The 13886-nt window shown below is 33.6% G+C and overlaps 1 protein-coding gene across 1 annotated transcript; it reads right to left on the minus strand.

Moving 5' to 3' along the window:
- Positions 1–2086: 2086 nt before the first annotated feature.
- On the minus strand, positions 2087–5127 carry LOC120110879 (probable xyloglucan endotransglucosylase/hydrolase protein 32). The gene is made up of 4 exons (XM_039126812.1): positions 4855–5127; positions 4646–4746; positions 4302–4519; positions 2087–2804 (listed from the first exon to the last, which is right to left on the minus strand). The coding sequence occupies exons 1-4, from the start codon at positions 5048–5050 to the stop codon at positions 2441–2443; spliced, it is 879 nt and encodes a 292-aa protein (XP_038982740.1). The 5' UTR covers positions 5051–5127; the 3' UTR covers positions 2087–2440.
- Positions 5128–13886: the final 8759 nt, after the last annotated feature.

The raw sequence follows: 13886 nt of genomic DNA on the forward strand, positions 1-13886 counted from the left end.
GTGCGCAGTTGAGAACCATATTTTCATGTCATGACCGGGCATTATGCCATTGGCATAGTGCGAGTCAATAGATCCATCAAACACAGGACTAAATAGTCGACGTGAGGTTGATAGTTTGTCATGATATTTTTCAATCCTTTCATCAACTTGGAATTTTGCTCCAAAGCTGAATGAAGAATGGACTCGAGAAGAATTGGATAATGACAAGGATAATGATAACTTATAAAATCTAGCCGGTTCATCAACATGCAACCCAAGACACACAGAAACAGCTGACACTTCTTCTGTAAAAATTACTTAGGCCCTGTTTGGGGAGCTTTTGGAGGGCCAAAAAGCACTTTCTGGCCCTCCAAAAGTACTTTTAGATGAAAAACTGTGTTTGGTAAATTTTTCAAAAAGCTGTTTCAGCTTTTGCGGGAAACTGAAAACAGTTTTTGGGAGGAAGCTCCAATTTGGAGCTTTTGGGAGGAAGCTGTTTCAGCTTTTTTGGAAAGCTATATTTTTGACAAAAATACCCATATTAAAATAACATAATTACATAGTTTATCCCTGTATAAACCTAAAAATCTGCTAGAGCCAAGAACCCAAGCCGTCAGACTCCCTTCCGTAAGAAAAGGTATTTTTCTTTTCAATTTTTGTATGCATCTCTTGAACCACATTTTAGAAGAAAAAAATTTTAATCCTTTTCCATACCTTCCAAAATCAATCTATTGTTTTTTTTTATCATCAACCTCGCGGCCCACGCTGAGGTCCTCCTCGAGCGTGGACCATGAAGAAGAGCCCCTGGACCGCGGAAAATTATTTTATGGAAAATTATGAAAAATTATTATGAAAAATTATTTTATACTAATAATTATAATATTTTATACCTTTATTTTTGTATTATACTGTAAATATAATATCATATTATATTATATCATAATACATTAATAAGTTATGTTAAATAATTTAATATTATGTTATATTATGGAAAATTAATTTATACTAATAATTATAATATTTTATACCTTTATTTTTGTATTATACTATAAATATAATATCATATTATATTATATCATAATACATTAATATGTTATGTTAAATAATTTAATATTATGTTATATTATGGAAAATTAATTTATACTAATAATTATAATATTTTATATCTTTATTATTGTATTATACTATAAATATTGTATTATATTACATTACATTATAATACATTAATATGTTATTTTAAATAATTTAATATTATGGTATATTATGAAAAATTATTTTATAATATTAATTATAATATTTTATACCTTTATTTTTGTATTAAACTATGAATATAATATCATATTATATTATATCATAATACATTAATATGTTATGTTAAATAATTTAATATTATGTTATATTATGAAAAATTAATTTATACTAATAATTATAATATTTTATACCTTTATTATTGTATTATACTATAAATATTGTATTATATTACATTACATTATAATACATTAATATGTTATTTTAAATAATTTAATATTATGTTATATTATGGAAAATTAATTTATAATATTAATTATAATATTTTATACCTTTATTATTGTATTATACTATAAATATTGTATTATATTACATTAATTATAATACATTAATATGTTATTTTAAATAATTTAATATTATGTTATATTATGAGAAATTAATTTATACTAATAATTATAATATTTTATACTTTTATTATTGTATTATATTATAAATATAATATATATTACATTATATCATAATACATTAATATGTTATGTTAAATAATTTAATATTATGTTATATTACCAAATATTAATTTACTCTAATAATTATATTACTATTATGCTATATTAACATAATATTATTTTATATTACAATAATATTATACTATATCGTATATTTATGTATTAATTTATGTTATGTTTTATTATGTTGTGTTGTATAATACTATGCAATGTCCTTTATGGTAATTTTGTCATATAAAAGTACTTTCTCAGTTTGTTTACCAAACACAAAACAAAGTACCACAGCACTTTACGAATGTAGTTACCAAACAGCAAACAGCTTTTTATAACAGCTCTACTTCAGACAGCTCTACTTCCAACAGCTCTACTTCCAACAGCTTTACTGCCAACAGCTCCCCCAAACAGGGCCTTAAACATCAACTATCTTTATGTCCTCAATTACAGCATAGACCAAACCAACGTTATTATATAGTCACAAATACAATACCGACACCAACACCTCAATGATGGACAAAAATTTTAAAACCACAGACGCCTCAACTACTAACATAAAGTAGTAGGGCAGCCCTCACTTTCATGAGAAAAAAAAATCAGAGAAGAATAAGAAAGGCAGAGCACGCCAAAGGAGACCAGATTATCTCTTAAACCAAGAAAGATCACTCATAACAATAAAACAAGTGGAGTTGAGTGATAGCAGAATAGATAGCTCAACTGAAGCACTCAGGCGTGAGGGAATGGTCCCTCCTGGAATCCTGGCAGTAGTCGTAGACCATGTACTTGCTCTGAACCCATCTCATTGCAGCATTCTGCTGAGAGCTAAGCCCAGAGCCAGATGGTGATGCAGCTATTGGGAGGCAACCGGATGGCGCATAGGCCGAGCACCCTCCAATCATGAATCTGGTGAACCTTGCAACGAATGGCTGGTAGCGGTAGTCAGCCTTGTATTTGCCATCATCTGTAGCCCATGATGATGCATCCCAAATGGAGCCATACATCCACAATGGCCTCATGGGATATGTTGCTCCATTCTTCCTCGCATACCTCCTTATCGGCACATCGTCGACGAAGAATCTGAAAGACTTATCAAGCTGAGTCCACTTAGCAATCATGGAAATTCTGAAAACTTGCCACTGATATATTAGAGACTAGAAAATGTATAAAGTTTTTAGTAGCAAAATAGATGGTTTAATTGATCCATTGCTTACAAGTAAGGAAACTACCACTAAAATGGTCCTCTTAGATGAGATTTCTTGGATAGGATAGCTTAGTAGATGTTTTTGGAAATAGAGTTCCATTATACTATACTATTCTTTTTTATTTGGCAAGATCAGTGGAGGTTTAACTGTTAACTAACCCAAGAATGTAACTTGGTTATTTATTATTCTTTGTTTGTATGGATCCTTATAGAATTGACAACAGACAAGCAGTGTTATTCTTAAGTTAAGGTTTTTCTAAATATCAAATCTTTCTCATTTCTTTATAGTTTGTACAAAAGCAGTTTTTTCATGTGTTGCTTTCTATCCAAATCCCCATACTTATCAAGTAGATGGTACGTACCTATTCAACTTACCAGAGATAGATAGATAGATAGATAGATAGATAGAGAGAGAGAGAGAGAGAGAGAGAGAGAGGGAGAGAGAGAGAGGTCTCGGTGGTTGTTATAATGCAATGTAAGTCATAATTCCTTAATTATTGTTATCTGTGGGACATAGCTTCAACAGTTGAAGAGAAAGAATGCGATGATTGGATTAATGTGATATTGCCTCTAGTATATATATATTAAAAAGGGCCTGTTGAACAAGTTATTTGTTTCTAGCAAATTTGCATTATTTTTATAAATAGTTTTAAATAAATTTTGTTTAAATAACATTTGGTGGGGCTAATGCGATAAAATTATACAAATTCAATATCTAGTGTAACGCCCATTGATCACAAGTTCTAAACCACGTACTAAATCCAATTCACATCCAATAATGATATATTATTTTGAATATATTAGAAAAAAAAATCAGCTGCTTATTGAATTCTCTTCTTTGCATATCTCTATTTCTGTAAAATGTTATTTATGTCCCAAATTAGTCCACTTTGATTTATAACTTTTCTATTTTGTAGGATATATTCCTCTTCTACAATTCTTCCTTCGTCCCATGCTCTATTCACACCTATCTTTTAAAAAATTAATGAAGGATATATGCAGATATCGGGCATATTTTATTATACATAGAGTTACAATGAACCCATGATTATTTTTTTTCTTTTCTTTTTGAAAAACTTTAAATCTTTTGCTTCCTTTTATACTTTACATTGCATGTGCATGTGAATAATATTTCTTAAGTGATAATTTATTAATGGTGTCATGCATCTTTTTTTTTTCTTTTCTTTTTTTTGTGGGGGAGGTTAAAGAAGTTGGCCCTTTGGACTACAAAATTTGATGATCTCATATTTTATTTTATTCTATTGCTTTCCAAAAAGCAATGTGTTGTATATCATGTTAGGGCTGTTGAGCTAGTACAATTAGATCATTATCCTAAATGACCAATTGAGCTCCACTGAATTGCAATCACTTACATGATCTCATCGGGGTTCCACAATATAGCATAGTGATGAAAGTCCGCCGTCGGGTCGAACCATAGGTTGAACCTCATCTCTCTACCAATGATCCTCCCATCACCACTGCCCCTCACATACACATTAGTCTGAAGTGTGTATGGCTTCCCTGGTATTGTCCCGAGGAACTCGATATCGACCTCATCATGGAATCCAGGGTGTGCTTGATCGTTTGAAAGCTGCAAATCCCAAAATCATTAAGTAGATGCTAAACATAAGAAATATAGTAACAGAATTTCGCATGACATTAGTATCTTAATCTAATTACTAACTATATGTTACAGAGAAATTATTGAGTTCCTCACATAAAATGCTGTGATCACACCAGCTGTGTAGCCAGTTTGGAGCTTGATGGATGCACCAAAGTACCCGTTTCGAAACGGGCGGGTTGACTTGAATCCACTTCCTATATATATTTTTTTCAGTTAGGCATAAAGAGCACAAGTATTAATTCACATCTAGAAGTTGAAATACATATGATAAAATGGAAGAAGATGAATTGAAAGTAATGGACCTGAGCTTCTATCAAGCCAAATTGTTAAGGAGGATTGGTCTTGGGAGACAGACTGGTGCTGAGGACCCCAAAGGTTGTTGAAACCTTTATAGAAGCTTATAGGCCTGAACTTGGAACTTGGATAGTATCCAGGAGAAGGCTGGGCAATGGCAGAATGGAACAGGAGAAGGAGCAAGGAGGGGAGGAGAAGAGCCATGGAGGCTGAGATAAGAGGGAAGGAGGGAGTAGATAATTTGAGAGCAGGAAGGAAAGAAATGTGGCTGTGGGTGGGAGCGAGGGAGTGTATTGGATCATAGGTGACATAAATAGGAAGATTGAGTGGTCCCACTATATTATATTTTATTATAAGGAGGTTGATAGGAAGTAGAAGATGGAGACAGACTGAAAAATTGGCTAGTGATGAGAGGTAAAACAAGATTAATTTCAAGGTTCCAAAGAACTATGGTTAACAACATATTAATTTCAAGTACAATAAACCCTCTTCCAATCATTTCCTCACCTTGTCTCTTCCAAAGTGGTGCTGTGTATATCAACATGAACTTTGGCTGAGGTATTCCCAATTGAATGCAGCATGTTTTTCTGCCTATTTATTAAGGTGTAGCTTAGTTGCCTCACCATATGTAAGTTTTCTTAGTTACTACGTTAATTTGATATCTAAAAGAGTGAGAAATCATTCAATTGACTACTTGATCATGATATCTATTTTCAAGAAAAATTAAGCATTAGGCCTAATGAACATGCTTGCTCATAATATAATTCTTAATGAGTCTCCTAACTGGTGAATGTCATTTGGTAAGCGACAACACGATCTATTGTTCCTATAGTTTAACGGTCGAATTGATTAGGTTCTGTGATCATGTGTGATGCGATCCATTGATCTACTCTTATAGAAAGGCTATCCTCCATATGGCAATAGAAACACAAACCAGAGTCGCCAAGCCTTCACAAGTGCTATTTTAGAGATAATGCTTCACCTAACTGCAGTACTCATACAGCTTTGTAGCACCATTTCCAGCCAAAATTTCTGCCAAACCAACTCTCAAGCCTAGTTTTGCCCTTTTGCTGATAGAGATTCAGGAGCATCATACTCGTTTATATGTGAAAGTCCTGCACAAATTGAGTTAAAATTCGACAACAATTGGGAGCACTTCAAGCGTTGGATCATTGTGAAGGTATAGCAAGGAAGTGTTCAGTTTTGGTGACTTCTTGAACTTCTGAATATATTGCTCCTAGAAATATTGGTTGATGAATGTACCTATTGTGCACTACTAAGTGTCTACAAAATGTGGAATAATAGAATTCCCTGATGAATTTGCTATGTGCTCTCACACCCACTCAAATGAAGGGAAAAAATAATGGTAAAGGAAAATGTAAACTTTCTCCTCGATAATTGTCTTATGCTGATCAACAGTTTACATTGATAATTGGTGGGGCCGGCTAGAGACGAGGGCAACTACTTATCTTGGGGGTACTAGTTTTGGGTCTTGTCTTTTATGTTCTATTTATCTTGATATTTAATGATATTTGTTGTGTTTTGCTAGGGCTAAAAATGAATCAAATATGAATCGGATAATAGTATATCCATATTCATGTTTGTTTTTATTTTACGGATATGGATGCAAGTAGGATATTAATCAGATATAAAAATTTATATCCATATTTATTTTAAATGGATATGGATACAAATTAGATATTAAAAATATAAATATATATGGATATAAGTCAGAAAATTAAACTTTATGACCGCCAAATAAAAGATATTATTGTGTGAAAGTTAAATTAAGTTAGTAACATATTAGTATGATTACTTATCTTCTTTAAGAAAATCATGAGAGCTATATAAAATTAAATAAAACTACAAACAAAACCGAGTATTTAGATACAGATTGGATAGTTGCCTATCTACGTATCCATTTCACTTTACTTGATATAATATCGATATGAATATTCATCAAATGCTCAATTTTGTATCAATATTCAAATAGTTTTGAATATGAAAATAGATCTGAACGAAGATTAACCGGTCCACTTATCATTCCTAGGCTTGTGAGTTATATGATAACAACCTTTGGAGGTCTAGCAGGCTGAATATATATTTTTTGGGTAGGAGAAAATTTGATGTATGGCATTAAATCATACCAATATATTGCAAATAGATAAAAAATCTTATTTTTTTAAATAGATGCAAAACAATTATATACAACTTTTTTGGATGGAGATGACCAAGATGCTCCGCTTATTTTCTGTTTTTTTTCGAGAAAAGAGTTAGAAAACCTAACCCATTTTCATTAGGGAATGTTGGATGAAAAAAAGGAAAGAGAAAAAATAATGAAAGAAGAAAGAAAAAGGCAAAGAAGGAAGGCTACACAATTAGTAATTCCTAGTTGGGAGAACCCGGCGAGTAAATTTCTATACCTTAATATCATAGAGTTCTTATTCAATTCATTCCCAAAACACTTGATATATATATAGATCTAAGAGGATCACCAAATTTAATATAAACCATTTTGGACACTAGAAGAGGGTTGGATAAGGTCCAGGAGTGAGATCTATCACATCGAGAAGCCGAATTGCGCACGAAACTTTCAAAGACTATAACTTGGTTGTAAGGCGTCCGATTGAGATGATATTTTTTATTTTAAAATTGGATAATTTTTCGATATCTACGACTAGGCCGCACTCCCTAAAGAGGCCATGCCCCTAGCAAATTCTATCATTTGGGCCCTAGAATAGAGGGTCAAACCGAAATTTTTTTGTCCGGGGTGCTGGGGTGGGTGCTCAGTGTTGTATTTTCTAATCTAGAAAGAATTCAGTTGAGTGACAGAAAGCAAAGTTAATTTAGGAATCGAAATTAGGAGTGCAATTGAGCCGAATTAAGTCAAGTAGCTAAAGGCTCGAGCTCAACTTGATTCAAAACACTTGGACTCGAAACTCGACTTGAGATCGATCAAGCCTTGATATCTAAACTTGAACTCGACTTGATAAAAAAAAAATAATCCTTGAGATCGACTCGACTCGAATACCAATTGGATCGTACTCGAGCTCAAGTTCGAGCTTTAGGCATAATTTAAAAATACTGTTAAACCAAAATATAATATTAATATTAAATATTAAATTAATAATATATTATAGATAAAATATAATATTAATAAAAATATGAATACTCGATTAGGCTCGTAAGCCTTCGAACCGAGGTATTTTGCTATTCGAGCTCGACTCAAAAAATTGTTCGAGGTACTCAAACTTGTTAATAGTCAAGTCGAGTCGAGCTCGAGCGGCTCGTGAGTTGCTCGGCTTATTTGCACTCCTAGTCAAAGTCTGCCTCTCGTAGAATTTTAGTTTTTTTATGTTTATTTCTACTAGTTATATCGATTTTTGAAAAACTAGTCCTATTCGAACTAAAGGAGAAACGCGACCCAAATTGTGCAATAACGTACCTCACCATTATAAATAGAAGCTATATACCTTAGTTTTTATTCATCATTGATTATCAATGAAAAAAATGGGATGTAAAGTCTACTTTCGTTATTTTTCTACTATTTTTTGAATTTATTTTGAAAGATTCGAGTTAAGCTAATTATAAAAATTCTTCCTTCTCTTTAATTGAATTATATATCAATGATCTTTAAGAGAAGAAGAGACTTGTTTCTCAAAATTATAGCTTTCCGCTTAATCCATACGCAGCAAGTACTAAATAGCAGCTAGAATATCCCACCTAGATCTCCACTGTGAGTGAATCACTGTTGATCTCCAAGTAGACCAAAGATCAAAATGAGGGCAGACAAAGAAGCTACATAGTTAAAGAGGATCACGAAAAAAAAAAAAAAAAAAATCCAAATTTCTGAGATTCCACCAATGCCCACCCAAGGCACGAGCCATTCAAAAAAGATCAAAAATAAAAAGGGTTACGGTTCAGATTCACTACAGGGTGGAAACTCTTTTTATTATTATTATTTTAATGTAAAGCACAGTGGAAACAATTATTTTTGTTGGGTTAAGCTTATGCATGGCCGGCTTGACACTATAAAAATACTCCATCGCAGGCATGGACACACTTTTGACGTAAAATATTTGTAACTACTTGCTTGTAAATACGTGCTGGAAGTTTTTTTGAGGGCAGCATCAAACTGAAAAAAAAAAAAGCAAAAGAGAAATGGGGGGTAGCAATGAAGCGAAGACCAATCGAAGCATATACTCATAAAAGAATTCAAGTATATCTGATTGTAGTAAGCTCTTCACTATATTAAATAAACAGTTTTCTGTTACTCGATCTAAACGGTTAACCATTGGAAACAATTTTATCTTGCTACGAAGCCTAAGCAACAAGAGGAATTCCATTCTTTCTCTTCCAACTCCATCAGTCTTTGGACAGCAAATCTTAAATTTTTCATTAGATATAAAATAATCACCATGATTTCGAAAAGCATGCAACTTGGAGCATTAGATACAAAAAAAAAAATCACAGAATTTTAAAAGGCATCCAAATGGAATATTAAGCCCATGCAATTTTATATAGTATGCTTCCACAATCCGATCCGATACCAAATATTTAAAAGCTCAAGAATCTTGTGGAAGATTTATTTGGTCAGCCAAAAAAAACTTCTTCCTCAGAAAAGTCCATGCAAACTAAACCAACAAATCCTCAAAATAATTGATGATGAAAATGATATCACAACCTCTTTTCAGTACAAAAGCATACCAAATCCAAATCCAAGTAAGCCTTCAGCCACCACGCGGTCTTTAGAAAATTATTGCCGAAAATACAAAATAGTATGTTGGCCATTATATATAACATTTTTTGCTAAAAGCCATTATAGTTTCTTCACACCAACCAATTAGTCCTTGTCACTTGGAGACAAATGAGGGGTTGCGTCGGCCATTGCACCCCATGACGGGGGAGACTTCCCTCGCCTTTTGGCCGGTATCGGCCGACAGTGTTTGAGGCTCGGAGGACACTTACGCTCGCATGAAGAGAGAAATTAATGCAGGGTCTTTCATTGGCGGGTACAAGTGATGAGGAGAGCAGGATTTATGATGAACAAAGAAATTAATTGGGCAGGTTGCTTGTCTAATTCGGAGGTCTCCTCAAGAAATGTTGAGCTATTTTTTTTTTAGATACATAAAATAAATTAAACAGGATGGATACAAATATACCTATAAAATCAGTAAATAAATTATTTAATAACGAATAAGAGAGAGATGTGTTGTAGAGTTTTATAAAGTTGAATATGTGGAACTAACCGTATAAGATGTCATCTAGTCAACTACACCATTGATTATATAGAGAAATCTTAAAAAAGAATAATAAATGCAATAATTGCCAGCAATCTAAGAAGAGGGGATGAATCTGATTTTAGTAGGAAATAGATCCCTTCTAATAATTATCTTGGAGTTTCCCTCTAAACAAATATTAGTTGTTCTCAATATTTGAATAGTATACGACAGTTCTTCCAATGCTACACGCAATTCCACCATTAGAATAGTTGTATCATGAACTAGACGCTATCTGCAGCCACTAAAACATTACTAGCACTTCTAAGAAAGTCTTCTCCACCAAAAACATCTCTCTCATATATACTACTATCAAAGTCGACCTTGAGAAAATAGAAAGATGGTGGCTCTCAAGTAAAATAAGATTCCTTTAAGGATATAGAAATTGCTTAAGGAGAGTCATAGATTGCCCCAGCTATTAAAGGATCCCCAAAGGAGTATTATGGAGAAATTCATGAACCTATATGGCGGCTTTTAGCAAAATTAATTGAGCACTCTGTCTCAAATCTTAAAATATACATTTATTCTTTACTAGCCATATATAATAAGTAATATAACAAATAAGGACTGCTTCAGAATATCTTGAGTTAGAAGAAGATCTCTCTGTTAATAATCTGCAAAAACTCGTCGAATGATAAAAAGAGAATGCTGATGAATCTTGAACTGGGTCATTCTCCATACTTAAGCTGCCATCCTACATTGGAGTATAACATATTGAATAGACTCCTCAACATCAACGCATGCATAAATGATAATATCATAATATATAAAATATACACTAAAGCAAAAAAAAATTATATGGTAGACGAATATGCCAAGCAATTTTTCGCATAAATAAAGCGATTCTAGAATGAACGGCAACTTCCAAACCCAAGCAATGCTATGATTTGGTTGAGGTTTACATTTTTTTTTTTTTTTTTGTAGAAATCTGATACCCTAACATTCAAATCGAAGGATAGATCCGATCTCACTCTATCGCTAAAATCATCAATTGGAATTGGAATAGATAAAACTTTAACTGCTAGATCTTCTGAAAAAAATTGGGCAATAAGTGGTTGGTCCATCTTTTTTTTTTTTTGTGTAATCATAAGATCCTCAACCATAAGGCCTTCTAATGTAGCAGTATCAATAAGAGCAGGCCATCTAGCTAACGCAGTAGATGATATCCACGGATCATGTAATGCATCAATAAACATACCACTGCCAATACACCATCTAATATTAGAATAGATACCTGGAGCAAATGAGCAACTTTTTTTTAAAGATTATTGAGGCAGCCGAAGAACAATCTGGATAAGACATAAAATAATATCAGGACCCATATTTCGTTCAATAGTTTGAGCTATTTCAAATAGGTTGTTTCTCCCTTTTCTTTTTTTTTCTGGTTATATTAGTTGTTTGATGTTTTTATGTTTATATCCTCTCATATGCGAATGAATAACTAAGTCCAACTATACAACATGATTGTCTATAGTCCTTAAGGATGAGTCTTAAAAAAAATGCATTTTGTTTTAAGATAGGAAGCGGGCCACGCGACCCTCTTCCTTCCTTCCTCTCCCACTCCCTCTCTCCCTTTAAAAATGCTTCAATCCCAGTCTACCCATCAGATTTAGCCGAACAGGCCCAAGGAAAAGAGATAGCCTTGGAAATCAGTACGCCATATAAAATCAGCACAGTTCAGTTGCATGTCTTATTCACCGGTCGGCAACTTGATTTCCTTCTATGAAGACACGGGAGATATAGAAATATCAAAGAACACGGCGAGGGCTAGAATACACTCTGTCACACTTAGAAACTTGTACAAAATAATTAGTTGGAAGGTATTATTTGAGTTTATTGACCTCCATATAAATAGTCAAGATTTTCTTAGTGCATGCTGTTATAGAACTAAAGACATGATTTTTCTAGCAAATGTCAATATGAGAATAAATACATGCATGTACGAATTCTCACATACTCCTTCTGCTAAAATCAAGTATTTTCACTAGGCTAAAGTCATCATATTCTTCTCCATTTAAGCTATGAACAAATTAGTCCTACTCTTTCCCTCCTCATGCATTAGCCCGTACTAACTTCCTAGCGAATAAAAGAGAGACGTAAAAACACCAACTTTGGAGACCAACACAAACATATAAGTAGTAGGCCAACAGAAAAAAAATCCTATCCCCGACCTTTTCTTTGTCTTCCCTTTTGCTGGAGAAAGGATCATCCAGGCCCAAATATATAATAAAACAAGCACTATATATTGAAAGATAAATTTAGAATTAGACCCAAAACTTAAACTAAGATACATATTGTTAGTATTGTTTCTTAATATGATCGAAATTATCATTTATTAGGATTGCTTTAGAATTTAATTTTGTGAAAACTTGGACCATCATAAGCTAGGATACTATTCCTACCTATGGAAGGAGATTTGGATCTTGTTAGAACTAGGATTTAAGACGCAGGTGTCCATAAGCTACAAATACGGGAGGATCCCAGTATTAGCTTCGATTTATTAATACATGACTTTGTATGATTGCTTGATCACCAATACTATGCATCTATGTTTACGTTATTACCATGTATTCTAGTATATTGTTTAAAATTAAAACATACTGCTATATTTGAGAGCGTGGGCCATGGTATCTAATATATAAAGGAAAAAAAGAAAGAAGGAGCTCAAGGGGTCCACTGTGAAGGGAATAATTGTGACATGAGCACACTGCCATCGAGGTGTTTGTCCGCTTGCAAAGCTTGCAATAAATGGCCTCGTGACAGCCCACCTGCCATCTGAAGACGTTGATTGGTACACGTAAGTGAGAAGGCCGCCTCAACTTTCCCCTGCAATTAGGTTAGCGGCGGTCCATTACGCACATGCTTTTGGCCCTTGCTCGCCTATGTTAAAGTGATGGTGAAGGAAGGAAGGTTGTAGCATAGTGATAAGGGCGATAATCTTATTTGAGTTATCCGGGTTCGAAATGTATGGATGTCAATTAAATTAGAAAACTGGATGTTTCACGCTTGAATGACTCGTTAGCGGATATGTTTTGCTTCCATCTGTACTGAGGTGGCGCTGGGGTGATGTACCCACACATGAGGTGGTGAGCCCACGGATCGGAAAAGGCACGCAAAATCTACGACCTGTATCGAACATTTTCTGGTGAAAGAGCGGCCCAATAGTGGGGCTGCTACGTGGGTGGGCTGGTCCCTCCCCCTCCCCTTCTATTGTTTTCATTAAAAAAAAGAAAAAGAAAAAGAAAAAGGATAGAATAGGCCATTCAAGCCGAGAAGGGCCTTTAAAAATTAGGTGGCTGCATGTGACCGACCATTCTAAAAATTAATATATACATTTTTTAAAAAAATTACTTTAAATATTTTATATTTTATATTTTTAATTTTATTAGATGTATTTATACATGTAATATATAAAATATCTATTTTAGTTAAAAAAAAAATCTAGACTTCACCTTGCCCTTCCAAGATGTGGCTAGGGATACCCTACCGACACTTTGTCTCAAAGGCTGCATGTCGCGTGTCCTATGATTCTTTAGAATTATCTTATTTGGATGTGTTTGAGGAATGTTGTTCTCATGCTTCTGTAAATTTGGAGTTGGCGACTTTTGAGTGTAGGTGATGGGGAGAGGTGTTTGTGGACTACATTGATCTGGATTACTCGCATCCAATCTAATAGGTCTTGTAGCTGAAATTTAGCCCCATAAGCCATTGAAGGAATAGCAGGTGGATGGAATATTCTTCTAGTAATGAATGGAGAAAGC

This window comes from Phoenix dactylifera, chromosome 5 (assembly GCF_009389715.1).
Source record: "Phoenix dactylifera cultivar Barhee BC4 chromosome 5, palm_55x_up_171113_PBpolish2nd_filt_p, whole genome shotgun sequence".
Taxonomy (NCBI): domain Eukaryota; kingdom Viridiplantae; phylum Streptophyta; class Magnoliopsida; order Arecales; family Arecaceae; genus Phoenix; species Phoenix dactylifera.